Source organism: Lacerta agilis, chromosome Z (assembly GCF_009819535.1).
Source record: "Lacerta agilis isolate rLacAgi1 chromosome Z, rLacAgi1.pri, whole genome shotgun sequence".
Taxonomy (NCBI): domain Eukaryota; kingdom Metazoa; phylum Chordata; class Lepidosauria; order Squamata; family Lacertidae; genus Lacerta; species Lacerta agilis.
Window position 1 is genome coordinate 37,160,488 of NC_046331.1, and position 27,964 is coordinate 37,188,451.

The window sequence follows — 27,964 nt, forward strand, 5'->3', positions numbered from 1 at the left end:
GCGGGCAGGGCTGTGGGGAGGAGCTAGGGAGAAGCGCTCGCGCATGCTCAGGAAGAGGAAAGAAGGCGGGGGGGGGGGTAAAGGGGTAGCGCACTTGAAGGGAGAGAAGGAGCGGGGTCTCCTGCACGTGTGAACGGACACGCTTGTTCTTCGCTCTCCTTTCCGCATCCGGATTGGGGTTAGACGGGGAGCCCCGTCCTGAGTGCTGCCACCCTCCCGCTCACCTCACGCTGGCGCCGGTTGGCCTTGCTGCCCGGACAAGGCCAGCCCATGGCTGGGGGAGGGTGGACGTTGCCCGGCGGGGATTTCTTGTCGCCGCGGCCGCCTCCCTCTGCCCAGTCGGAGCCTCCTCAGCCGCCACAGCCTCCTGCCGAGCGGTCAGCCGCCACGGCCCCCGAGGAGCCCGACCTGGAGCCTTGGCGCGACAAGCAGGAGAACGACCGGCACTGGGCGCTGCGCAGGCAGTTCCTTCTCCGCAACTTGCCGGACTACCAGGGAGACGTCTCCTTCCAGAAGCTCCTGGCGCTCTCCCACGCCTGGGCCAATCATGTCTTCATGGGGTGCAGGTAAGGCGCGGGACGCTTCTCTGCTTCTTGTCCCCACTTCAGCGAGCGAACGCGAAATGACACGTGTGGGGGGGGGGGAACTAGTGGTGTGTACAGCCCCGGTCACGCGTTGGGTGCGTATCGCAGTTAACGAAGAAGGAGGAGGGGGCTTGAGTTGTCAATAGAGGAGTACCCTCTGTTAAGCTGCTGGGATATGTCAGCCGGGAGAGCATGAGACACTGTTCATCTCAGGGTTGTGGGTTCGAGCCCCTACGCTGCGCAAAAGACCGCTTATTTGCAAGGGGTTGGGTTAGACAACCCCCAGGATCCTTTCCAACTCTACAACTCTGTGATCCCACCCACGCACGCCTGCCCTTGAGCGGTACTTTCACTGATTCATCCGTTAAGCGTGTTTCCGGTTGTTTTGCTTAGGGACTCAGCGCAACTATTATACCGGTCCATGCAGCTCCATGCTGTCTTCTGTACTAACCGGCTGCGGCTGTCCAGGGTTTCAAGGAAGGAGGATTTCCCTGCTCAGCCGGGAGATACCGGAAAATAAACCTGGGAGATCTTCTGCCAACAAAGTAGCTGCTCTGCCACTGAGTTGCAGCCCTTGGTCTGCCTAGTTCAGAAGTGTCTACAAGAGGAGTGGGGAATTTGCACCTGCAGCTTCCATCAGCTCCACTCAGCTTGGCCAGTGCTGTTACTATTAGCCAGGGGTGATGGGAGCTAGACTCCAACAAGGTCTAAAGGGCCACTGGCTCTCCTTCCCTAGGTATTATTATTATTACTGTATTATTATTATTATTATTATTATTATTATTATTATTATTATTAAATAATTAATAAATAGCTACGCCGCTGCCCACGCCCCATCCTGTACAACGATTGGCAGTGGCTCAAGAATATCTGGCAGGGATCTCTCCCAGCCCTGTCTGGAGATGTCAAGAATAAACCTGTGACCTCCATGCCAAGCAGATGTATGCTCTACCACTCACCTTTGACCCTTCCCCTTTCTCTTCCCATTACTCTCTGTTCACAACTCATTTTCCTTTCCATACAGTGATTATTAGTGTTTGATATTTAATATTTTAGTCATGATCTTCTAGCAATTAAATACTACAGACAGTTTGCAAACAGAAAACCAGTAGCAGTGCAATCAACAAGGGCATGCTGCACTAAAACCACCCATTTAAAAACATCAGCTGCACAGTAAATAAAATATTTTGGGAAAACAGCAGTAGAACTAACCATGAAAAGACTTATTGAATAAAAACTCTTTCACATTTGGTTCAAAAGGCAACAGAGAGGAAACTGGACAAATCTCTGCAGGGAGAATATTCCAAAGTTTCTATTTGCAAAGGCAATTTGCAAAGCCCCCTATTCACCCTGTTCTCCGTATAAGGGTTCATCAGGAATAGGTGGTGGTGCTAGCCTGCTCCCCATCTCCAGCCCTCATGGGAGCACCTCATTGACATCTGTCTGATTGCCATTATAGAGCAGCAACAAAGGCTGGGAGCAATGCCAGTGGAAGGCAGAATATTAAAACTTCTGTTTAGCTTCTTTATTGAATCACAAAACAATTGCAAGTTCCCAACACCCTTGAGACTGTACTGGTCTTCTTCAAATTGCTCATTGGCTTGGCATCACTGTTGTGGGTCAAAACCAGTCCTTGGCAAATCTTCTATTTTCATAAGCAATATTTCTCCAAATATATTAAGGCCTTGTATATTTGTGGGGATTTTTAACAGTCTGCCATGTTCACTGTTGTAGCCTGTTTGGGTCTTTGGTTTGCTCTGGTAGGCAGCCCTCGTTTCCTTAACTTTACTTCATTTTGAGCCAAATGCCTTTATTTCTCCCCAGAATAACTATCATCCATTATTCTCTCTTTCCCCCCAAAAGAAGAAAGTTACAGGCAAACATTTCCAGATCAGAGGGCATGGAAGCCGTGACTTTTTTTGACCACTGGGGCCACACTTCGCCATACATTGTGCCACTTTAAACAGCCATTGTTTCCCTCAAAGAATCCTGGGAACTGTAGTTTATTCAGGGTTGTTAGAGTTGATAGGAGGCCCCTATTTCCCTCTGAGAGCCAAAGTTTACAACATAGTTCCTTGGGAAGAGGGATTGTTTGTAGCTCTCAAAGGGAAATAGGATTCTCCTAACATCTCTCAGCCCCCTTAACAAATGACAATTCCCAGGATGCTTTGGGGAAGCCATGACTGTCTAAAGTGGTACAGTAGTGCTTTAAATGTATGGTGTGGCCTTTGCCATTATGACATAGGACCCACTGAACACAGCCCTTCAGGTATTCAGGGCAGTATTCCCTGTTTTGGCTACCAGCCTTAAACTGCACTCCACTCTTTAAAAAAAGTGCTGGAGGGGAAGAGGTTGCATATGCTAAGAATCAAGCTGTCCTTAACCAGTGGCTGTCTTACTCCCTTCACTTAACTGGGTCAGAAATCAACAAGGTTTAGGAACATAGGAAAGAGTCTTGTACCAGGCCAGACTATTAGTCCTTTTAACTCAGCATTGTCTGTTCTGTCATAGCAGTTGCCCTCACAAGGTTTGGGTTCTTTTCTCATAACCTGCTGCTGGATATGCCACGTGTCTCTCCATAGCATCCCTTGTGCCAAAGATTGATGCCAGCATATTCCTTTATCTTGTCCATTGTTTACATTTGAACTGGAAGCAGTTGCCAGTTAGATATCATGATGGAAAGTTTTGCATCCACAGTTTTCTTTAGTATAGCTTTGAGTTTCCAAATTGTTTTCCTTTTGCCAAGAGCAGCTTTCCCCAATCTGTGGCCCCCCAGATGTTACTGGACTCCCAACTCTCAAGAGCCCCAGCCAGGATGGCAGGGATGATGGAGCTAGTGTCCAACAATATATGGAGGGAGCCAAATGGACTACCCCAAGCATAGACAGTTCTGAGTTAGCTGGATATGTGGCCTGACTCTGAATAAAACAGCTTCCTGTGTTCCTTTATCTTGTACTGTATTATGTTTTCCTGGGCAAGGGTGTGAAAAGGTGTTGTAACCACGCATCTCTTGGTCTAACAGGACACCCACTTAGGTTGTCCTCTGGTGGCCAGAGGTAGGAGTAGAGCTGCAAGGAGGGTTTTTGTAATGGCGATCTATAACTTGAAGCTTCCTTTGCTTAAATGCAGGTATAGCCCTGAAGTTATGGAGAAAGTCCTCCATATGGCCGAAGGGATTGACATTGGCGAGATGCCGTCATTTGAATTGGTGCCTGATGCCAAGGCAACCAAAAGGCCACGCTCCCTGCCGGACGATTCTCCATCTCGCAGTGAGTGTCTCCATTTCCCTCCATTCCATTCACAGCAAAATTTAATGACGATAAACGAATCAGCAATGTCAGGCATGAAAAGATCAAGGGCTGTATCTAATATTCTTTGTCCACTAGCCCAAGGCCTCATGCACTAGTGGACGAGTGAATTTTAAATGTTGTGCAACTGAGGAATCCAGTGCTGCAACAGTTGCACCAGCACGGTGGTCTTCAGCCAGTCTAGACCTGAGACCCACCTCTAAATCCCAACCAGGAACATGGGACCCACATTCAGATTTTCACTTTTGATTTATACTTAATTGTGCTAACATCTCAGCACACGTCACACACTATTTTTTTAAAAAGCATGTGAGCCAATATTTAATATATCGTCGGTCAGATTTTGAATGCTTTTAGTAGATGTATCCTCTTTTATATTTTACCTTTACTCAGTGGTTAACACTGAGCAAGAGGGCAAGTCATCATCACCATTATGTTTGTGTTATATTCCCCTCCAAAAGGCTGTCACTTTTTTAGCTTTCCATAACTTTTCTCTGTCAACTGCTGATGCCTTTTTCTCTGCACTTCTGGACTCTATTGTTCTCCTCTACACCTCCCTCCCTCTCTTTGTCTCCTCCTTGTACCCTCTCAGTCCTTTATCTCTTGTCATTTACATAGAGCCAGTGTGGTGTAGTGGTTAAGAGTGGTAGACTCGTAATCTGGGGAACCGGGTTCGTGTCTCCGCTCCTCCACATGCAGCTGCTGGGTGACCTTGGGCTAGTCACACTTCTTTGAAGTCTCGCAGCCCCACTCACCTCACGGAGTGTTTGTTGTGGGGGAGGAAGGGAAAGGAGAATGTTAGCCACTCATTCGGGTAGTGATAAAGCGGGATATCAAATCCAAACTCTTCTTTTGTCTTGCCTTCTTTCTCAATCCTTTATATCAATAGGTCTCTGCCTGTTTCCTCTTTCTCTCAGCTCATGCCTTCTTCCACATTTTCTTTACCTTCTCAAAAATGTATTTCCTTTCTCTCTCTCACCTTCTTTTGCTTCCTTTTTACCTGCTAGTATTACCTTTCTATGTCTCCTTCGCTTTCCTTTTTTTACTCTGCTCACTTCATTTCACCTTCTCTGCCCCTTTAATCCACCTCTCTGTAACTCTTCCCCCTCCTACTGTCAACAGCAAAACAGGATTTCTGTGGAAGGTTCATCACTGTCAGAACCTAATAAAGGCAACAGCAGTTCTTTGTTGCCCCTTTGTTTGGATTATTAAGTTGATTCTCAGATACACCCCAGCACTGAAACACTGAAACATATAGTTGTAGTTCCCAAACCAAAAGTGCTTCCTCCCTTTTCAAATTGCAAAGTATTGCCACTTTACAATTCTCCCCCCCCCCCAAGAAACTAAATAAAACTGTCCAACACTGGAATATTAAAGTTGCAGTCCTATGTATGCTTAATTGAGAGTAAGTCCCATTAAATAAATGGATCTTCTGAGGACTGTATGTGTTTTCAGCCATAGCTTTAATCACACAACTATGGAATATAATATTTGCCTGCAGAGAAAAGCTGTATTTCACCTATGTTTCATTTCTCATTTTAAAAATCCTGTTTTAACTTCTTCATTGCATAGGTCTCGAACCTCCAAGGAAGCAGACTCCCAAATACCATGTCAGGCCTCGTTTTGAACCTATACACTTTGTAGCCAGCAACACTCCAGATGAAGGAAAGAAGCCTGCTTCAGAAAATGAAGCAGAGGAGGCCAGTGAGAACATAACCCAGCAAATCCAAAACTACGCTGATCAGGTTTTCAGCAGCTTCAATACCCAGGATGGGGACACACAGTTTTCCAGAACAGTAGGTTTAGGCTATGGAAGTACCCAGGGAAACCAAATGGAAGCTGAAGTGGTTTCCAAAAACAAAGACTCTTCTGCCAGTGGTGTTGTAGGAGTTTTGTGGGGGCCTTCTCTTCTCCAGGCTGCCTCTGAAACATTTCCCAGATCGGTTATAATAGCCAAGCAGTATTTCATTAACAAACTTGCAGTGGCAGTCCGCAAGAATCTTGCTAGCCCTGAAGCTGATTGCGAGCCAGACAAAATTAACTACACTTTTCTGTTGACACGGTCCATACAGGCTTGCAAGACAAACCCTGAGTATATTTATTCTCCATTGAAATATTTTTCCCCTGAGGACCTTCCCGATAACAAGAAGCTCCTAAAAGATGGTTTTGCTTGTGAGGTGAGGTGTCAGAACGTATATTTGGCCACAGGTTATGCCGGCAGCAAAAATGGATCGAGGGACCGAGCGACGGAACTGGCAATGATTCTGCTGCAAAAGCCTGTGGAGGTTAAGGTCGCCCAGCGAAAGTTCAAGAACACCATCCTGGAGGATTTAGTGCTATGTCAGAAGGGCAAATCCCCTCCTGAATTCCCTCCAGCGCTCAAGCATTTGGATGACACTATCACTTCCACAAAAGAATGCTCACCTGGACAGCTGACCTTTAACCCCCAGCAGGGCTCCAGTTCAGCTAAACATTGGACTAACTTTGTCCTCACAGAAAACGCCAGTGATGCCATTGGGATTTTGAACAATTCAGCCTCCTTTAACAAAATGGCAATTGAATACAAATATGTCATGATGCCAAATAGATTGTGGCGCTGCTGTGTCTATCTGCAGGACCACTTTTTAGCTGAAGGGTATGGCACGAAGAAAACAAGCAAGCATGCTGCAGCAGACGAAGCGCTGAAAGTTCTCCAGAAGACCCAGTCAAGTACTGGGCCCACCAAAGCAGTCCAGCTTCGGAAATTTAGCGGGGCCACTCGTAATCCCCCCAAGAAGAAGAGTCTGAAGGAACTTGTTGTGTATGAGAACTCCATGAACCCCGTGTGCACACTGAATGACACTGCTCAGTTCAACAAGATGACAGTGGAGTACATCTTTGAAAGGGTGACGGGGATGCGGTGGAAGTGCAAGGTGATGCTGGAAAAGGAATTAATTGCTGAAGCAATTGGGGTCAAGAAGAGTGTCAAGCACATGGCGGCAGAAGAGGCTGTCAGAGTCCTGAAAAGAACCCAGCCAACAGTCGTCAACAACCTGAAAAAAGGCACCATCGAAGACGTCATCTCAAGGAATGAGATCTGCGGGCGTTCAGCAGAAGAAGCATCCAAGCAGCAGATCAAGGAAGACAACATTGGGAATCAGATTCTAAGGAAAATGGGCTGGACAGGCGGTGGCTTGGGGAAAAGTGGGGAAGGGATCCGAGAACCGATTGCCGTGAAAGAACAGTTCAAAAGGGAAGGGCTTGGGCTGGACAATGAAAGGGGGTCAAAAATTGCAAAGAAAGATGTTGAACAGATCATCCAGAATTATGCCTTCTCGGACAGTAAAGTTGATCTGACCTTCTCGACAGAACTGACCAATGATGAGCGCAAACAGATTCATCAGATAGCCCAAAAATACGGGCTTAAGAGTAAATCCCATGGACAGGGCCGTGATAGATACTTAGTGGTTAGCCGAAAGAGGCGTAAAGAAGACTTGTTACACCAGCTAAAGCAAGATGGTCAGGTTGGCCATTATGAACTCATTATGCCACAGGATAAATAAGGCTTGAGGGCCATCCATTTCTCTGGGGATGTTCAGACTGAGGCTGAATTCTCCATTAAACCGAGCGAAGGTTGCACATGGTTGTGGGGATAATTGAAACATGTTTTATTTGTTCATTAATTTTCTAAAACTTTTTTAGGGGGGAAAATAAGAGCTTTATCTAAGCAGTTTAACTGTTTTATGAAATCTCTTGGAAATAGCTTGTTTCCTTCACATTTTCCTAGTTTTGTAATAGCAGGAACACTGTGTCGCAGGGAAAGTTTGCACACCACTTTAAAGGAAAAGGGAAGGATGATTTCCTTCTCTATTTTTTGACTTAAAAAAAATTAAAATACAAAAAGAAAGAAGGTGGCAATATGTAGAAAACTTTGTAAAGTTGGTATTAATAATAAATAGATTTTTATTTCTGGACATGCAAAGAATTGCATGTTTTGTATTTAAAATGTTGGATTATATTGTGGAAAGGATGGGGAACTTGCTTTTCAGTTTATTCAAAATGCAGCATCATTACAGCAATTAGTGATTTGGTTTACCCAAGACTGCCTTCTTCATTTGTACCCTAAGCCAAGAATGAGGAAGCTGTGGCTCTCCAGATGTTGCAGAATTACAACTACCACAATCCCTGGCCATTGGTCATGCTGGCTGGGGCTGTGAGGAATTAGGAGCTGACCACCATCTGGAGGCCCGCAGGTTCTCCATCCCTGATGGGAGATAGTCAGAAAAGCTCGCATCTCAGATTTTTATTTAAAATCTATATTTATAAGCCAAAGTTCGTAAGTGGGTGGGAGAGTGTGCTTGAGTTTTTTTAATTTTAGTAGGAGCACTATGGCATAAAACTCCCACTGAAATCAGTGGGCCTTAAGTGTGTTCAACTGGCAAGTTGCCTACGGTTTCTAAGAGCTTTCAGAGTTTGAGGCAATGCCTTCTGCTTCCTCTTGGGGAGGACGTCTGAGGAGCATGTCACAGCTCTGTATATGTGTGATTATGTAAACACACGCAAGCTTGTTTTATTTATTTATTTTATTTCATAGAGCAGGGGATAGGGAACCCAGATGTTGTTAGACTTCAATTCCCATGAGTCCTTGGGCAATGAAAATTGTTGCCTTGCAAAATCTGGTTCAAGGCCACAGGTTCCCCACCTCCATCATAAGAGCCAGAATCTGTAATTCTTTGACATGAAATTGATTTATTGTTTATGCTGCAGAACATACAGGGCTCTGGGTGTTGCCTCAAGTGGCCATGCTTCTGCTTTCCAAATCTGATGATGTCAGTGAATAAATTTAAGCGTTTTCTATCACCTTAACAGAAAGGTGAACCCTGGTGGAGTGGATTTCTCCGACAACTATTGTTCAGTGAAGTATTTTTTTTTTAAATAAACAAGATCCACTTGTTTCTATGTGTACTGCTTCCACTATTCATTTCCTTCCACTGCATCTTTTGTGTACATGTGCTTGTATAAAATATGGAGAGAAACAAGTAAAAAGTTCTCTCTGTAGGGTGTTTGATTAGTGTGTACATAATTCTCTTACTTCCCCTTTTTTCTTACTCGAAAACTAGGCTTTTTTGAACACATACCTCCCTCCCAGTTCCAGTAACCTTTAAAGAAAATACAGCCTTGTTAAGGATGCAAGAATCAACTACCTTTTCAATCTACTTGTCTTTCTGGGAACCATCATCCATAGCTAGAAACAATAAGTAGAGGAGGCCAAGAGTAAATCTTGGTTGATTTACTAAGCCTGTGTAACATTGTTTTATGCATAAAAACAAGTTTAGCTTATGCACCCAGATCATTGCAGGTGCCATCCAAGAAGAGGCACCCGCTCCTCTTTATGGATGAGGGAAGGTGGAATACCTCTTCTGAGACTTGTACTGAGAGTTTTAACCCGTTGCCCAATTTAATCAGAAGCACCATTTCCATCAACAGAAAGGCTTTCAAAATTAATAAATTAGATATTACTGGGCTACCTGGGACCACCTTGAAGAATTAACTAGTTATTTAATGGTTACTCTCTTGGACCTTTGCCACCTAGGAAAGGTACTGAAGCATGTAACAACCCATAGCTTCTCTTGCCAATCATGAGAACTAAAAAAAAAAGAGGTAATACTGGAGATAGCTAGCTACTGTGTGCCAACAAAATCTCTTTCCTAACTCAGAAGGCAACAGAAATACTACAACAACAACTGCACTACAAATAATAGTTGATTTGATTGACATCCTATGTCCTTTTAAAATTTGGGGGGGTGGCCATTGGGTTGTTTTTACTGTATTTTGTGGTTTTATATTTTGATTTTATTCTGTGAACTGCCCTGAGACCTCTGGGTATAGGGTGGTATACAATCAATCATAGAGCGCGGGGGGGGGGGTAGCCCCAACCCAGAGACCTGATTCAAACCCCCTGGTTTTTCAGGCAACTGGATGGCTCTACAAATTACCAGCTTCCCCATACTGATGGTTGGTTTGATAAGCACAGAGGGATCATTAAGTGCACAGATCAGCTAAGAGGAGAAGCTCAGTGCCTATATGTGTAAGGTGATACACCCACCACTAGCAATGCCCCACACCCCTCTCCAAGGGTAAATGCACCCCTTTGACCAAAAATGGTTAAGCACTCCTGAAAACATGAGATTTACTTGGTGGGGATAAACCCCTCCAGACAAGTCTGGCTTATATGAAAAGAATGTACCCATGATCTAAGTGAGGAAACCAATTTAAAGCAGTGATAGCAAAGCTAATTGAAAACAAAAGGCTCTATAGAGTTGGTTTGGTGTGCTAGCTTACCAGCCTCCATTTAAGAATAGCTTATTCCTATGCTGCAAGCTGTTCCCCAGCATGCAAGCATACCTGCTCTTGGCTATTCTGTTTTGCTTATCAGTAGCCAATACAAAAAGTAACTGCGGTGTTTACAAAAAGAATGCTGGGAAATGCACAGCCCCCAAGCAGCTGCTGAAAATGGCACAGAACACTCTCAGTAACCAATGTGAGTATAAATGGAATGCGACAGCTGACAACTGGCCCCTGCAAGTTTCAGGGAAGGGTAGCAGGTTAAGCAGTGAGAAACACTTTGCCAGAAACCTTATACAGTCCATTGGGTTTTAAACTGCTTTACTTTATAAAATAGCATGTGGGGTACCACTTGTGGGAGAAGTGCTATGAGCCCTCCCTTCATGTAGACATTAACAAAGAGGGATGCCTTACGACAACTGTATAAAATCCTGCTGAACTCTTCCTTCCACCCCAGCCAGCATGGTCAGTGAAAATGGGAGCTGTCATATCTCAACACCCAGGAATATGGGCTCCCCACTGCTGGTGGGAAGATGAGGTCATTGTTCCAAGACTGTTTCTACAAGATGTAACTATCCACAGTGGATTAAGACAGCTTGATTGAGGAGGATTGACTACCACCAGAAGAATCTGTCATAATAAAAATAGTGATAGGTATCTTCCCTTCAAGAATTTATTTACAAGTAATTGAAAAATGTACAGTTTCTTACATGGGTTACTTGTGCAAAGTTGAACAGATCAATGTACACAGAAGACACTGGAAGAGCAGACAAGCACACCAACAGTCTCCTCCCACACTGCTGCCTAAGGTATCCGAAATGTTTGATCTGAGCTTTGCTTTACAAAAATGCTTTTGCAAAGGCAGAATTTATAAAATTGCACAGGTGTGGGGGTGGGGAAAGAAAAAATGAAGCATACAGTAGTAGCACTTTTGACCTTGCTACTTTTTTCAACAACATAACTAGCTTCTTGATATCTTCTCAAGAGCTGTTTGGATGAAAATTATTTAAGGGAAATAAAAGTTTTTTAGAAGCACTTTGGTTTTTCCTCATTCTCTGTCCAGTTATTGTCTGCCCATGTCCCATAACCATGTTCAAAAGCTTCAAAAACAACTAAGAGTCCTACAGAAAGGATACCTAGCACTTAACCTTGAATATGTTACCACACACAATGATAGATTGCTTTGCACATGACCCATAGAGCAGACTGCAACCCCCTTCTTTCCCCCCGCCCCGAGCTTGACATAATAGTCCATTTCTCAATTCCATATACTTTCATCACATTGCTAAACGGAAAGAAAGAAAAAAAACCAGGGGTAAGATAAAGCAGCAGGGAAATCTAGTTCTTCACACAGTACTTACAGATGCACTGAAATTGATACCAGCAGTTGAAATCATACTTTAAAATGTATACTGTATATAAATATCCCTTTTTTTAAATCAAGCTACACGTAAGCATCACTGTGTATAACACAATTACACTTAAAAGCTTAGTGTCCACTACAGAAATGCACAATGCTGCCCTAAGACTGGAGATGGTAGATCACAGACAGTGGAATTCAGCCTTAAGTAATTCTTTCACAAGTAACCCAAGTACAGTACATTTGACCTCAAGAGGGAGGGGAGGGGGGGTGCTTTCTGATGTCCAAGGAGAAAGAAGCTTCAGCAAGGGTGGGTGGCAACAGCACAACAGCTATTTTGCTTTTCAAAGTAAATGCAGTGATGCTAGGAGGAGGAGGAGGAGGATGACTCAGACACTTCATACATATATTTTCCTCATCAGAGTGTTCATTTGCATCATCCAGGGTCAACAGTCACGCCAACTTTGTTCTACTATTGCAGAAACCCGTTTTTCATATTCCCGCTTATTCTCTTGGTATAGTTGAGCTGCCTGGCTGTTTGCTGGACTGTTTGGATTAGGCTCATCCAGTAAAGACTGTTGGGGGGAGAGAAAAGAAAAGATGAATCAGACTTCATAATGAGGTTTCACACAATGCAAGCAAAATGATTAATTCAATGTAGCAAAACAGCGATAGATGCCATGTATTTTAGGAACATCTCTTGACTATTTCAACCTCCCTGCTTAGCTTACACCTATCCCATTGCTTTTAACACAATGACATGGACGCTGCACAGGTACAAGTTACATGATTAACAATTATCTTTGTTTCGACAGCAAAGCTTAATGTATGCAGCGAGCCACTTCTTTAAGCCTACAGGACTAGACTCAGAATCAAATCCGATGGACTGTTCCTCCATCATTCTAATGGAGAATGGGGGGACAGGGCTTTTGGTATGCCAGCAGTTATCTTGCATTGGCTTCAGGCAAGACTTTGATGGTGAATGAGAAGTGCAAAAAGCAAGGGGAAAAGAAAGTACACTCTGAACTGTAAGAATACAGCTCTGCTACACCAAATACACCTAAAAGCACAATGGTACAAAAATAGACTAAATATAATTACTACCACTAGAAAAAGATGCAATGCTTTTTAAATGTACTGTATAGCTGTTTCAGTTTGTGAAGCCATTTTATTGATCTTTTTAAGTACACTTGTGAATACAGTGGATAATAATCACTGAGAAATAAATATGCATTTCCATACTTTCACAAACCAATTTACAGATATAAAAAGATGGGTCATAAATAATGATGATGGAATCCCATGGCAGATAGAGGTTTCCACCTAAGTTGTTATTACACTTCTTCAAACTATTAGCAAGGTCATCAGCCCTGATGTTACCTGTATGGATGTTAAGATGGATGACACATCATAGGTAGGACTCCAACGGTTCTGAAGAATATCCAGACATATACTACCATCTGCATAGACTACAAAAGGAAATTAATGAGTTTCATAACAAGAATCAGTGCGTTCAAATTTCTCTTGCTATGCCACCAACACTTCTTCCTTTATAACCTCACAACTCTGATTATTAAATGTTCAACAGCATGGCATTTCAAGAAAAGGTTTAAAGAGCAGTAATGGGTTGCCTTTCAAAGATCTATGCAAGTCACCCTGGTGACAGCATGTACCCCATTGCCTAATGTGAACTTTCCAACGTAGGATTTAAAATTCTTCATAAAGTAGGGAATATATAAATGCAAGATGACAAAATCATGTTAAAATAAAGCCATTAAAAACTCATTTGCAAAAGCACCAGCAACTGTAGGAGTGCTACAAATTTCATTCGGTGCACTTGGTTAGTGACCACAAGAAAAGTTTCTTCATGGTTCCATCAGAAGTCATATAACCAAAACAGAAGCAGCAGACAAGAACTAGGATTATAAGGAATCCTAAAACTGAGCAAGTATTGCTATGAAGTAGATCTGGTTTTATTTAAATATGTTCCCCTTGCCTTTAAAAATTAAATGACTCTACACCTTTGTGATCAAGGAAGTCACTGAGGGAAATCATCTGATTGCACTAGAAACTTAGGGGCCAGGTAGGATGGAGCTCAGCAACATTTAGCATGTGGGGACACACACACACAAACACACACACAGAGAGAGAGAGAAAGAAAGAGAGAGAGAGAGAGTCCAAAATTCCCTTCAACTATCAGTATCAGGTCCACTTCTGTGACCACTACTGCAGTTAAGAAACGAATCGCTTCATTTTAGGTGTACATACCATTTGGATGAAACATTTTAGACACAAATCTAACAGTAGGTGGCTTGTTTGGATATTCTTCTGTGAATTCTATGGTAAGCTTGAAAGTTCCTGCAATGGGGAGAGGCAAGTTGTAAGTATCTTGTTCACAAATTGAAACTCCCTGTTCCCATTGGTCTCAAGTGCAGAAGAACCAACAATTTCACAAAATTCTCTTGGTACATGACATTCAAAGATTAGTCCACCTTTCCAACAGCATCAGTGGGTCAGCCAAATGGCTTTAGGAAGCTCACAGCCAAAGCATTAATGTTTATGTAGCACCGCATATGTGAACAGCACATTACAGAGTACAATTAGAAAGGCTCTTGCCCCATGGCTTATATGATCTTACACAGAGAAAGCAGCAGTGGTAAAAAGAGGAAGATTTTGTTTTATTTCAATTACATGTACACAGGCCTAGTTACAGTATGACATGGGAACTAAGGAGTTGTGCCAAAGCCATCAAGGAAAAAGTGGATTCTGAGGGATTTGAAGGAAGACAGGAGTTCTAGATGGCAGTTCTAAGCATAAGAGGCACCAAGGATAGAGTGGGTCAAAGGAAGCTACAGATCTTGAGATGGCTGAGAGCAGGGAGATGGAGTAGAAAAGAGCAGGAATTTGTTGGGATATTAAGAGAAGGCAAGGCCATGAAGGGTTTTGATGTGGAAGGTATGTTGGATACAGGCATGGGCAAGAAAACAGTGTACAAATTTAAGAAAGACCACTATGTGATCAGAATAACTAGGGGTGTGAATGCTGCTGGCAGAAAAGTACTAGAAAGAGGAGAAGGCCACAATAGTCAAGGTGAGAGGGCATGAAACAGTTTCCATCCAAGGGATATATTTGTAACATTCCCTATTTATGGAGACAGCATCCTTCATGTACCCCAATACATGGGTTATGAAAGATAGGATGCTTCTGAACACGTACCTCAAACAGACTTTGTTTATAGGAGTAGCTTCAAGAAAGTTCTTAAGTAAAGGGTACTACTGTATTTACACGGTAAGCCTAGTCACCATTTCAAGGCAAAATGCTTAACTGCAGCTGTCTTATTTTCCAGCCAAAGTTTTTCTTCTCCCACACACCTATCCCCTTTCTAGAAAGGGTGACTGATGGGGAGGAGGAGGACTTGACATCATTCTCTCTCTGAAACAGTTAAATTATACTGAGAAGCCAGAGAGAGATTGCAAACAGTTGAATCTCTGTTTCTGAGCTACACTGATCCATGAAATTCTGATGTGGAATCCTAAGACTGGTTAACAATTTGATCACATCACTCTTCTGCCCATTGAAAATGTGTTGTTTTGTTTTAATACTTACCATCTTCAAATGGGGTTCCCTCAGGCCTGAAAGAGGAGAGAGCATGTCAGCATCTTACATTTAGCTTAGCAAAGTTAGTTCATTATTAAACTGGCACTCAGCCTTTACAGAATGACATGTGGCTTAATCCATGCCCAGCACAGAAACAGGGGTCAGAATGAGCGAGGCTTAAGGGCTTTAGAACAAGAAAAAGTTTTAGCAGTTTCACAATTTCTACACCTGGGTAGTTTTAATTGTGTAAAGTAAAACTGACACCCACTCCCATGCTGCTGCCACCTCTAATTCTATTCTCAACCTAGACGCTATCCAGGACAAATTGTGGGGGTGCCACCCCCAAAGTCTCCATAGCACTGTTTCATTTAGAAATGGCAGAGCTAAAGATGCTGCACACATGCTGCTCCTCACTGTCCCCAACTCCAATTTTGCTGGTATTTTTAAATTCAATATAGTAGCACAAGGGTTTGCATGGCTTGGATCTGATGGCAACCAATTTGCCACACGTGACTGGACATATACTCAGAAAATACTTCCTCCCCTGAATAAAAGAACACAACGCTCAGTGGATTCTGGGTTTTTGCTCAATTTGCTGACCAACCTGAAGATTGCTAGCTAATGTTGACATGTATAACACATTACAGAGCAACATAAAAGAGAAAGATCCCTGCCCTGAGGAATCCCTGCCCTAAATTCTGTGGGGAAGGCAGAGACAAATGAAACGGGAAGAATATGAACAAAACAGTCCCACATAGAATCACAGAATTGTAGAGCTGGATGCGACCCTGAGGATCATCTTGTCCTAACTCCTGCAATACGCAGCTGTCCCTTGCAGGGATTGAACCTGCAACCCTCACATTATCAGCACCATGCTTTAACCAACAGAGCTATGCACTACTAAATATATCCTGCTTTATCACTACCCGAAGGAGTCTCAAAGCAGCTAACATTCTCCTTTCCCTTCCTTCCCCACAACAAACACTCTGTGAGGTGAGTGGGGCTGAGAGACTTCAAAGAAGTGTGACTAGCCCAAGGTCACCCAGCAGCTGCATGTGGCGGAGTGGAGACGCTAACCCGGTTCACCAGATTACAAGTCTACCGCTCTTAACCACTACACCACACTGGCTCTCAAACTAATAAAAGTTTTTTTTTTTTAACTCAAAAAATGTATAAACTAAAACCATATTAAAATCAAAATACAAGTAAGAAAACCCCTGCTGAAAAGCCAGCTCTTGACTACCCTCGATGGAGGTCACTCAAGGAGCTTTGGCACAGTTTTCTCAAGAGCAGGCTCTACCTAGTGGCTTTGTTACTTCAGAAGGCAGAAACAGCACCTCCTCCTTGGACAATCTTACAAGCATGTGGTGGTTGCTAAATAGGAGTGAGCAAGGAAGTTCCCTGAATATGAGAAGAAAAGAATACTTGCTGAAAATTTGGGACAGGAATCAGCTCCACCACCACAAAAACAGGCTGAAGGGGGAGAGTTTCACTGCAGCTTTGTGAAGTTGCATAATACAGTTGGATACAGAAGTGGCAGTGTTTTTCTATCTAGCAGAGGAAACAATTCCTCAGAAGCTTATTGTGGAGTTTCTCAATTAAAATATCAGTAATGACATAGAAACTGCACTCAGAAGGTTTGCCCAGCACTACTGACTTTCCCCTGCAATGTGCAGCCAAGGAAGCACGTTCATTACACTCCTCAGTTTACTCTCAGTATATGGGAACAGTAAAGTTCAGTCAGTGTTTTAATGATTTGTGTCTCCAACCTAAAGCAAACTCCAGAATCCTCTACAGTGAACAGCAGTTCCTGAGCAGAAAAGTATCCCTCTGAATGCTGCTGGGGGCAAGGGCCTGAACTAGATGGTCAAATTGTTCCTCAGCCACAAAACTCAGAGGATATTTACTAATTTTATTTATTAAATTTCTATACCACCCTTCATCTGAGGATCACAGGGCGGTTTACAAAATAAAATGCATAAACAGAAACAAACAAAAATAACAACCATCACCTCGTATTTCTTAGGCTAGTTACAGCTACTCTCTCATCCTAACTTACAAAAGTTCACTACAAGCTAGCAAGACATGATAGCCAACAGTTGTTTCTAGTAGCCTGGCTTGCTTGCTTTCTGCACCAAAAAAGGTAATATATATCCCTTGCATAGCAAAGAATAGGGCTATATAAAGGAGCAATGTTTGTACTGCATGCCAGTACAGTGGTACCTCTGGTTGCGAACGGGATCCGTTCTGGAGCCTTGTTCGCAACCTGAAAGGACTGCAACCTGAAGTGCTGCGCCTGCGCATGTGCACAGCGTGCTTTGGCGTTTGCATGTGATGTCATTTTGCGCGTCCGTGCATGCGCGAATTGCCAAACCCGTTCCAGTACTTCCGGGTTCGGCGCATTCATATCCCATGACGAACACAACCTGAAGCAATCATAACCAGAGGTACGACTGTATATCTATACCGAGGTGGGAAACCTGCATCCCTACAGATGTTGTGGGACTCCATTAGCCCCAGCCAACATGGCCCATATTCAGGTATGATGGGAGTTGTAGTCCAGCAACAGCTAGAGGCAGTGTTTGAAACTCCCATTGTTCTAGGCATGTTTTGCGACAGGAAACTTCATTAGCGCAAGCAGTTTCTGAGCTCTGGGAGCAGTACTGCGCCTAAGATTTCAGATTAAAACTGCAGAGTGGAAGGAAAGGAAGACCTTTTTCTGCATTCCCACTTCCAGCTACTCTCCGAAGACTGGAGAAAAGACCTTCTTAAGAATATTAAGGGAGTGGGCAGAGGAAGGACTAGACCACGGGGAAATGAACATATTATTTTAGTTGCAGTTCATTCATTTTCAGCTTTGTATTTTTATTATAAAAATGCACACCTAGACATTCCATTGTAGCGCCTATAACCTAGGTTTAAGGTGCCATTTAGCTCCTAGCTTTCATATCTCAGTTTCTAACACTGGCTAGAGGGGCCCAGGTTTCCCATTCCTTTTCCAGTCCAAGGCACTGAAAGTGCTCCAGTATAAACATGAAACCTGCAGTCTTGTGATCCTGCACTGCCAGCAGCTTTTTGAAAAGAAAAATGTTGCGCCTAGTGGGGTATATAGGGAGTTTTGCTTTGCTTATCAACAAAATTAAGATTCCTGGTCACCACTGGCAACAATATTTCCACACCAACCCCAAGTAATCTACTTACAGGTCTGTCACAAGGATAATAGGGAGAGCAACGGAATGACAACCATAAAGCTCCTTACAGCAGGGGGTGCCAACGTTGTGCTCATGAGCACACATGTGCCTGCAGAGGCCTCTGCTGCAGCCCACAGGGTCCTCTTCTGCCCCCAGCAGAAATTGTGCAAATGGATGAAATGGTTGTGAGCACCACACACATCACAGCCTATTCCAGGGGTCTCCAAACTAAGGCCTGGGGGCCAGATGTGGCCCAATTGCTAAATCTGGCCCATGGACAGTCTGGGAATCAGCGTGTTTTTACAAGAGTAGAATGTGTGCTTTTATTTAAAATGCATCTCTGGGTTGTTTGTGGGGCATAGGAATTTGTTCATACTTTTTTTCAAAATACAGTCTGGCCCCCCACAAGGTCTGAGGGACAGTGGACCGGCCCCCTGCTGAAAAGGTTTGCTGATCCCTCGCCTATTATATTGGGTAGAACAGAATGCTTTTTTTCCAAGTCTATTTGTTCACAGGCCCAGAAAGGTTGGTGATCACTGCCTTACAGGAAAAAAATAAAAATAAATTATGGCTAACACCAGATGTAGTATTTGGAAACTCTCTCACATACCTCTTAGCCTGGATATACAGTATAGCCTTTTAGCACCGTTGTGCAGATTAAAAACCAACACCTCCTGCCCTCCTTGGACAAAGAGCAAAATATGATTACGAAAAATAGCTGCTAAACTGTCATCACTGCAGAACCACACAGCCCTAACCTCCTTGGACAAAGGCAAGATATGGAATGATAATCATTAAAGCAATAATTATAGCAACACAAACACCACACCCTGAGCACATTGGAAGGAGAGGAGCAAGATGCAACTACCAGCACAATAATAGTGATTACAATTGCTACACTTGCATTTTGATATCTGCTGTAAACCAACCAGAGTGGCTGGGGAAATCCAGCCAGATGGGTGGGGAATGATGATGATGATCATCAACATCATCTTTCTCTTCATCATGGGATACAAGCTGTTGTTTTCTAATATAATAATAATTACAGCTATTATTCCTATGTTTGGGAATAAATTTATGCATATGCCTATGTTTGTGAAAAACAGATCAGTGACATCTTGATCCCTTGAAGATACAGCAAGGCTCAGGAGTTAATACGAATAAGTACTACTAGCATTATTAGTATTTATTTATTCAATTTCTATACCATCCAAACAGGCTCACATAGTGACAAACAAGAACAATAACACCCCCCCCACAAAAAAAACCCCACTCACATAAGCAATTTAAAAGGCCACAGACTGCTTAATTAGCCAAAGGGCTGGGAAAAGAGGAATGTTTTTGCCTGGCACCTAAAGATGTGGAACAAAAGTGCCAGGTGAGCCTCCCTAGGGAGAGCAATCCACAAAAGTGGGGCCATCACAGAAAAGGTCCGTTCGCATGCTTCTCCTAGAGGTGGGCACATGAAGAAGGGCCTCGGGTGACTGCAGGATCCAGATTGGTTCACATGGGGAGAGGCAGTCTTGGAAGTATCTCAGTTATCTCACAGAATCATAAGAGTTGGAAGGAACCTTGAGGACCATGTAGTCCAAACCTATGCAATGCAGGAATATGCACCTGCTCCTTACAGGGATACAGTGATAACACTGGTTGCAAACAAGATCCATTCCGGAGCCCCATACGCAACCTGAAAGGTCCGCAACCTGAAGTGCCAAATCTGCACATACGCGAAGCGCCGAACCCAGAAGTAACCCGTTCCGGTACTTCCGGGTTCGCCGCGGTCGTAACCCATGCCGAACTCAACCCGCAGCAAACACAACCAGAGGTATGACTGTATTGTGGTCCTGAACCATTTTAAGGTTCTATAGGTCAAAACCAGCACTTTGAATGAAACTAACTGTCAGCGAATAGTCAGGATAGGATCGGTGTCATAGGCTCAAACCCTCTTGTAACCTGGCCCTTGAATTCTGCAACAGCTGCTGTCTCTGTTCAGAAACCATCTTCAGAGAAAGGGAGGACAGGTTAAGTTTCTAGCCGTCTTTCTTCTTCTTCTTCTGCCCGTCCCGGTCCCTCTCCCCAATATTTGCCCTGAAAAGGGTGGGGGGGAGGCTACTTGCAGGTGGAAGGAGAGGGTCCAGGCCTGCCTACTCACCCGAAAATGACCGCGTTCCACACCATGATGTTGTTCTCCGAGGGAGCCCCGCTGACTCCCGCCGGGGGGTCCTCCTGAAGCCTGTTTTCGGAGGGAAAGGGACAAGGGACACCAGCAGCTCAGTGGCAGGAGTGACAGCGCCTCCTTCCCACCCAGCCTGCGCAAACTGCGTAGCGCTCTCTCTCCCCCCCCCCTTCGCCGCTAGCTCGCTCGCCTGCCCGCCTTGCGCAAGTAACGCAACACTGCCCACTACGCTAGCGGCGGAGTCCCTCCGCCGTCGCCATGTTGGATCACCTCACCACCTTCCTCGCTCTCCTGCCCGCTTCCCCACTTCGGGAAACCCGCCCTCCGCCGCGCTTACCTCTTGAAATCCCGCATGAGGCGCCTCCGGGCGGGCGTGGACATCGCGGGGTCGCGGTTATAAATCACTCATACACACCAGCTCCACCGGCCCCCCAGGGAAGGCGGGACGGCGGAGGCGAGAGAGCGGGGCGAGGGCGGCGGCTGGCAAGACTCCGAGCGACAGCGGCCTCTACCACTTCAACAAAGCGCGGGAGGGGGGAGAGAGAGAGACAAACAACGAGGTCCTAACTACGGCGGCGGAGGAGGCTGCCGGGCAATACACCGGGCAGCACCACTGCCGTTGCGAGGGGCGGCGCTCCGCGGGGCCGACTCAGCTCGGGCTGTACCACTGCTCAGGCAACAGGGGGAGCGAGGGGTGAGATGGGAAGCTGCGGTTTGTGGAGCGAGGGCGATACCACCGGAGGGAGGATGAAAGAAAGAGTGGGCGGTGACGTAAAGCGAAGGATTCTGGGCGATACCAAATGGAAGATGCAGTTGGGGGAGGAAGCTACCCTGGTGTGCAGCATAAGGCAACTGTTGGGTGTACCTGTGTAGGCTTCCCTCTCCTTCTCATTGGTGCGCAAGGGACTGGGAGCCGCGCCTCTGGGCGGGACAGTTGTTTACGATTACAGCATTAGGGGCCTGATCCTGCGCACGGCCGCTGGGATGTAAGCGCCACAATTGTTCGAGGGAGCATGCTCTCGATTTTCGAATAAGGAAAGGTGCCTAAGGAATGGAGCATTTGTGCTGCCATATGTCGCTTGGGTTCTCACTAGCTTATTGTCACCACTGTCACTATGATCATGAGAAGCATTAAGAAGAGCCTGCTAGATAAGGCGAAAAGGAGCCTTTTTAGTCCAGTGCCCTGTTCTCACGGGTGACGAAGTGGGGGAACCTTCAGACAGGCTCTGGGCACAAGAGCCCTCTCCTCCTCCAGCAGCTTTTACAGGCTCAGAGACCTCAGAGATATTAAAACAGCTGATTAACTCTTATGTAACTACAACAAAACAACCCACTTATAACCTTATATAAATGTTTATTAGTAGCAAACCAGTTTGATGCACAGTTATTAAAGGAGGAATGGAATAAAGAGTTGGATATCTTGATCTCAACCGAACGATGGGAAACTGTTCACAGCACCCTTTATAGACTCCTTTCAAAGATTCTCTCAGGAGTGGAAGTCATGTGCTTTGAATTTCTTAGGGTGTGTATGCAGTTTCCCTGCAGCGGACCTGTCAAAAACAAAACAAAACAAAAACAGCCTATTTAATAAACAACGCAAGCTGGAAAAAAATGTCCAGAAAATGGCAATTTAAATGATCAAGGGGATGGAGCAACTCCCTTATGAGGAAAGGTTGCAGCATTTGGAACTTCTGTCATGCCACCTCCTGCTCACCTTTTCTCTGCACTAAAAAGAGGAGAGATGATAGAAGTTGATAAAATGATGCATTGCCATGGAGAAAGTGGATAGAAAAATGCCACCCGCTTCTCCCCACCCCAACTAGAACCTGTAGACATCCAATGAAGCTGAATACTGGAAGGTTCAGGACAGATTTGTGGAGTTGGAAGGGATCCCCAAAGACCGCCCCCTGGCCTTGCTGATGTGGTCCAAAGGAAATCCAAGCAATATGTTTGACACCAGCTTGCCTGCAGGAATTGCCAAAAGGAGGCATACAAGGTACCATTCAACCGTCTTAGGGACTCCACTCTGGATTTGTGTAGGGTTTACTCCTGAGCCTTTTCTTCTCCCGAAGATCTCCTGCGCTGCAAGGCAGTGGAGCGTTAGGGTCAGAGTTTTCCTTCTCCTAGATGGGCTCCCTTCCCAGGCTGACGAGCCCCATCCGCCCTTCACTTCCCTCTACAGCATGTGCAGAAACCACCTTCTTGATCACTGGACCCACACTATTGGTCTTGTCCTTGCAATCTACTGGAGCCTGGCTTCACATGCAGAGGAAGTCCCTAACTCACCAAAGGTTTGAGACCCATTGGCTACCTCGCTTGGTTTAGCCAGTCGAACCTGTTCCCAGGGTGTGGCAGACCTAGCAGGCCCAAGTTAACCATGCCCATTACTTCCAATGTTATGAGAGAATGATATATGATTGAATGCTATGCTATGCTTCCTCTCATTGGTGTGCAGGGGACTGGGAGCTTCTCCTCTGGGCAGGGCCCTTGTTTAAGATTACAGCATTAAGGGCCTGATCCTGTGCACCACTACTGGGAAGTAAGCCGCACAAGTGATCAAGGGGGCACGCTGTAAAATAGGTGTGTGCAATAAAGAATGGAGCTTTAGTGCTGCCATTTGTCACTTGGGCTCTCACTTGCTTACTACCAACATTATCATGCCTTGGCCACATGCAAAATGGTAGTTCCCTGTAGTTCCTTCAGGGAACTGTTTAATATCAGGTGTGAGAGTTATTCTTAGGACTATGGGAGGAAGTTTAGAGCAGGGTTTCCCTAACTTGGGTCTTCAGCTGTTTTTGGACTACAACTCCCATCATCCCTGGGTGGCTGGACTAGCAATCAGGGATGGTGGGAGTTGTAGTCCAAAAAACAACTGAAGACTCAAGTTAGGGAAACCCTGAGTTAGAGAGAAGCCAATTGTGATCCTCTGTGTTCAGGTCGACCAAAAGGATAGTGGATTCTGAATAATTACTTTGCAAACCTGTCACTTTGTGGAATTTATTGAGTTGCTCCAATATATAGGGGAAGGCCACCTGGGGGTTCTGGAGGATCAAGAGAGTGTCACTCCACAGTTTCATGTTGTGTTCTACACTTCTCACCGTAACCCATTTTACTGAAGTGTTCTCACAAAGTTTCAATTAAAGTGCCTCTATAAGCACTGCAAACAGCAGTGGGGACAGAGAGAAACGTTGGTGTATACCTCGAAGGAGGTCAATTCTGGTTTTTAGGTACTTTTTATGATTGCATAGATTTCATTTTTATTATTTTGTATAATTCTTATGCATAATCTTTGTTTATATGTTTGACTGCAACCTGTATTTTGTTGCCTTATTAATGAATCTGAATTTGACATTCCTACTGCAGGCAATGAACACACTAAGGGATATGTTTATGTGTGTATGACTCAGACTTGGCACACCTGTGCATCCTCTCACTTCCTTCCATGTGCATTTAAGCCCCAGCTGAAATGACAGAGTAAGGCTAATATTAGCACTTTAACTAGTCATTTGGCCCCTACTCTATCTCTTGCTTGGCTTCCATTCAGCTGCGTTCAGTCATGCCAAACAGAAGGGATTTACTCGGGGGGGGGGGGGGGGGAATTCAACATCACATGGGGAAAGGAAGAGTTCGTTGCTTGTGACTTCTTTTATTTAACATGCTGTGCTCTGTGCTCTTCCTTCAGGAAGCTCAACCATTTATAGAGAACTCCCAGGCAATCTACTATCGAAGTAATGATGAGTCTGACCCTTACGTAGCTTTAACAATGTGGCAGCATTAAAAAAAAATTAAAACAACAACAATGTGGCAGCATCACATGCCTTTAGACCACTCTGAGATGAACGCTAGTGTACATAACACTGAAAGAAACAGTGGTAAGGCTTTCTGCCCAGTTTTTTATGGGCTGACTTCCAATATTCCTTGGAATTGAGAGAAGCTATAACAATGGCAACAAGAGGCTATCTGAGATAACATCGTGCCACTGGTTCCTACACACAGGTGTTGCAACAGTTCAACTCACTCTGTGTTCTCACTCGTGCCCTCTGCATGATGTTCCACTGTAACTCCCAACATGCATGCCCACTGGCCATGCTGCTGGGGCTAATGGGAGCTTTACTCCAACAATCATCTGCAGGGTATCATGTTGGTTGCCCCGCCCGCCCAACTGAAATAAAACCCACTGTCTAACCTGAGGAGCTTGAGCACATTGCTTTACACAAGGAAGGTCTCAGGTACTATTTCTAACTCAAGCAGAGATTGTGGGAAGTACTTGGAGAGCTGCTGCTCCCAACACCAGACGAGAATGTAAAGTAAGATATTTACTAAAATAAAAATTAAAAAATAGGCACAGCTCCAGAAAAACAACAACCTGATTTTGGAAAGCTTTTGTAGGCTTGGAGTTGGAGAGCAGCTATTGAAAACTACCTTTAGGAACATGTTTTTGCAGTTTATTCAATCAATCAATCAATGATTTTTTTCAGCCCAGTCTTCATTCATTCATGAGCTCTGTTTTAACAATGTCTTGGGTATTTGGGGAATTGATCTAGGTGACTGTTCAGGAAATGGAGCTTCACACTCATATTGCACCCAAGATTGTGGAAAGCCAACAACATTTTTTCAACCACAACCTCATAGATGTCTGCTTTTATGTTGCCAAGGAAGTCTTTGATAACTGCCACGAAAGACAGCCATGCTTTCTTCTCTTTGCCATTCATCTTCCTGACAAATTCCTCATCTTGAACAAGGCCACGAATCTGAGGTCCATCAAACACACCTGCTTTGATCTTCTCGAAAGACAAAGCGGGAAAAGCTGCAACTATATGTTGAATACATTTACCTTCAGTATTTAATGTCATCACAAACTGTTTCATCAAGCCATCTTTTTCCATGTCTCTTATGTCGCTTTTCAAACTCCAAATTAATTCTTTTAAATCCATTTTAGAATAAAATCCAGAATTCCTCCTTCCATGTTGATTGTGAAGCAATATGAGTGTGAAGCTCCATTTCCTGAACAGTCACCTGTCCTAGATCAATTCCCTGAAAACCTTGGGGCAGTCAGTGATGAACAGGGAGAGCACTTCTATCAAGACCTGAAGACAATGGAAGAGCGTTATCAAGGGCGATGGGACAAAAGTATGATGTCAGACTACTGTTTGACCATCAAATGAGAATCCCCTGTGCAAGTCCACAAACGCAAGTGTTAGTGCAGTTGTTGGAACCCAGTGGGATTGGGAAAAGGTTGCACTTGCCTCAAGTCTGAGTTGCACAGACAAGAAGAAGAAGAAGAGTTTGGATTTGATATCCTGCTTTTCACTACCCGAAGGAGTCTCAAAGCGGCTAACATTCTCCTTTCCCTTCCTCCCCCACAACAAACACTCTGTGAGGTGAGTGGGGCTGAGAGACTTCAGAGAAGTGTGACTAGCCCAAGGTCACCCAGCAGCTGCATGTGGAGGACCAGAGACACGAACCCGGTTCCCCAGATTACGAGTCTACCACTCTTAACCACTACACCACACTGGCTGTCATGCAACTGACTTGCACAATTACAGTCATACCTCAGGTTACGGCTGCTTCAGGTTGTGTGATTTCGGGTTGCACACCGCGCCAAACCTGAAAGTAATGGAACGGGTTACTTCTGGGTTTCGGCGCTTGCACATGCACAGAAACACTGAATCGTGCTCTGCAGATGTGCAGAAGTGCCAAAATGCGCCACGCGTGTGCGCAGACGCAGCGGTGCGGGTTGCAAATGCGCCTCCTGCACAGATCGCGTTCGCAACCCGAGTGTCCACTGTATTACACAAAGATCCCAAGACGTGTGGAGTGTTCTGCTCTCAAGGTTGCACTTTCATTTTTACTACTTCACACTTAGCTACCGGTACTTGCACAGATCTATTCTGCTCCAAACAATATATTCTTTGAACCTCTTGGAACTTAGCATTTAAGAGGTACGGGGGTTAATTCTGTGTATATAAATTTGCAAAGGAACAATAGAATTAAGGTTTTTTTCCTCAACTCTGTATGTTTATTTTATAACAATTCTTCTGTGAAGAAAAGGCATGTTATCTCTGCAGACACAAATTCACACTTTTGAGAACTGCAAAAACAAGCACCTGTGAAATATCTTCTTGTTAGAAAAACTGCCTCAAATAATCTTACATAAACCTCTGGAAGAGAATGACATTGTGAATGGATTAATGGAATCCATTTACCAAAAAAAAAATAAACATTGCATATATAGCCTCATGCTACATAATTAAAAACAAATCCTTATTTCCCGATGAATAGCCTTTGGACTGTAATGTAACTTAAATAGAAAACTATCTTTAGAAAGATTTTTTCTCCAAAAGCATTCTATTTTTTTAAAAAAATCCGATTTAAATTTTTTTAAAAAATTAAATTTTAAAAATCTGTTTTAATTTTTTTTTAAGTCTGATTTAAAAAAAAAATAATTAAAAAAGATTTTTATCCACCCTGAATACCACTGAAAGACATTGTGAATAGAGTGTTAATTTCAGGACAAATTCCAGAATCATGGAAGGAGGCATATATCACCCCAATCTCAAAAGAGGACAAAGACCAACTTTTGATTTGTGATTACAATTTATTTACAACTATATTAGCATATAAGCTTTAAAAAGTGTTGAATGAGTTGTTCCATATGGACCAAGTGGGATTTCTCCCCAATAGGCAACTGAAAAATAACGTAAGGAAAGTTAAAAACATAACAGAATATCTGAAAGTACACAATGAAAAACAGGCTGCCCTGATCTTTCTCGATGCAGGAAAAGCATCTCCTGGTTATTTATGAAAGAAGTGTTTGAAAAAATGGAACCAGGTGATGCCTTCTTAGGAGGTATCAACTCTATATAAGGAACAATGGGAAAATAGTAAACAACATCATCTCAGAAAAATGCAGTATCATGAAAGGAACAAGACAAGGATGCCCACTCTCTCCGCTATTATTCTCATCCTAGAAGCTTTATTGCAAAATATAAGGAATAATGATAAAATTAGAGGAGTAAGAGTGAGCAAACAAAACTGCAAAATAAAAGCTTTCATGGATGATATTGTCTTAACTCTGGAACAACCCTTAGAAAGTGTACTAGAGCTATTAAAGGAGATAATCGAATTTGGAAAATTGGTGGGCTTCAAAATAAATAAAGATAAAACCAAAATGTTAGTTAAGAACATGGATAATCAAGCCAAAAACAAATCAGTGGAAATTAACAGATGGAAGACAGAGGAAAAAGGTAAGTATTTAGGTGTGTGGCTATTGGTAAATAAAAATGACATCTACAGTGATACTATGCAAGGACTTGGAAAGAAGTTTTAAAAGATTTAGATATATTGGGCAGAATGCAATTATCATTACTGGGGAGAATCTTAGCAATAAAAATGAATACTCTCCTAAAAATGCTATTTCTTTT

At 43.9% G+C, this 27,964-nt stretch overlaps 2 protein-coding genes across 4 annotated transcripts; one reads left to right on the forward strand and one right to left on the reverse strand.

Moving 5' to 3' along the window:
* The first annotated feature begins 111 nt into the window (after positions 1–111).
* On the forward strand, positions 112–8,800 carry NKRF (NFKB repressing factor). Of its 2 annotated transcripts, XM_033137481.1 has the most exons (3): positions 112–566; positions 3,714–3,853; positions 5,465–8,800. In XM_033137481.1, exons 1-3 carry the CDS (start codon positions 271–273, stop codon positions 7,432–7,434), a joined length of 2,406 nt encoding a protein of 801 aa, XP_032993372.1. In that variant the 5' UTR covers positions 112–270; the 3' UTR covers positions 7,435–8,800. The 2 variants fall into 2 exon arrangements, with proteins under 2 accessions (XP_032993372.1, XP_032993373.1); XM_033137482.1 differs by lacking the exon at positions 3,714–3,853 and having other exon boundaries at positions 417–566.
* A 2,852-nt stretch (positions 8,801–11,652) lies between these two features.
* On the reverse strand, positions 11,653–21,084 carry UBE2A (ubiquitin conjugating enzyme E2 A). Of its 2 annotated transcripts, XM_033137532.1 has the most exons (6): positions 20,878–21,082; positions 20,517–20,597; positions 15,183–15,208; positions 13,845–13,934; positions 12,957–13,045; positions 11,653–12,151 (listed from the first exon to the last, which is right to left on the reverse strand). In XM_033137532.1, exons 1-6 carry the CDS (start codon positions 20,919–20,921, stop codon positions 12,023–12,025), a joined length of 459 nt encoding a protein of 152 aa, XP_032993423.1. In that variant the 5' UTR covers positions 20,922–21,082; the 3' UTR covers positions 11,653–12,022. The 2 variants fall into 2 exon arrangements, with proteins under 2 accessions (XP_032993423.1, XP_032993425.1); XM_033137534.1 differs by lacking the exon at positions 13,845–13,934 and having other exon boundaries at positions 20,878–21,084.
* Positions 21,085–27,964: the final 6,880 nt, after the last annotated feature.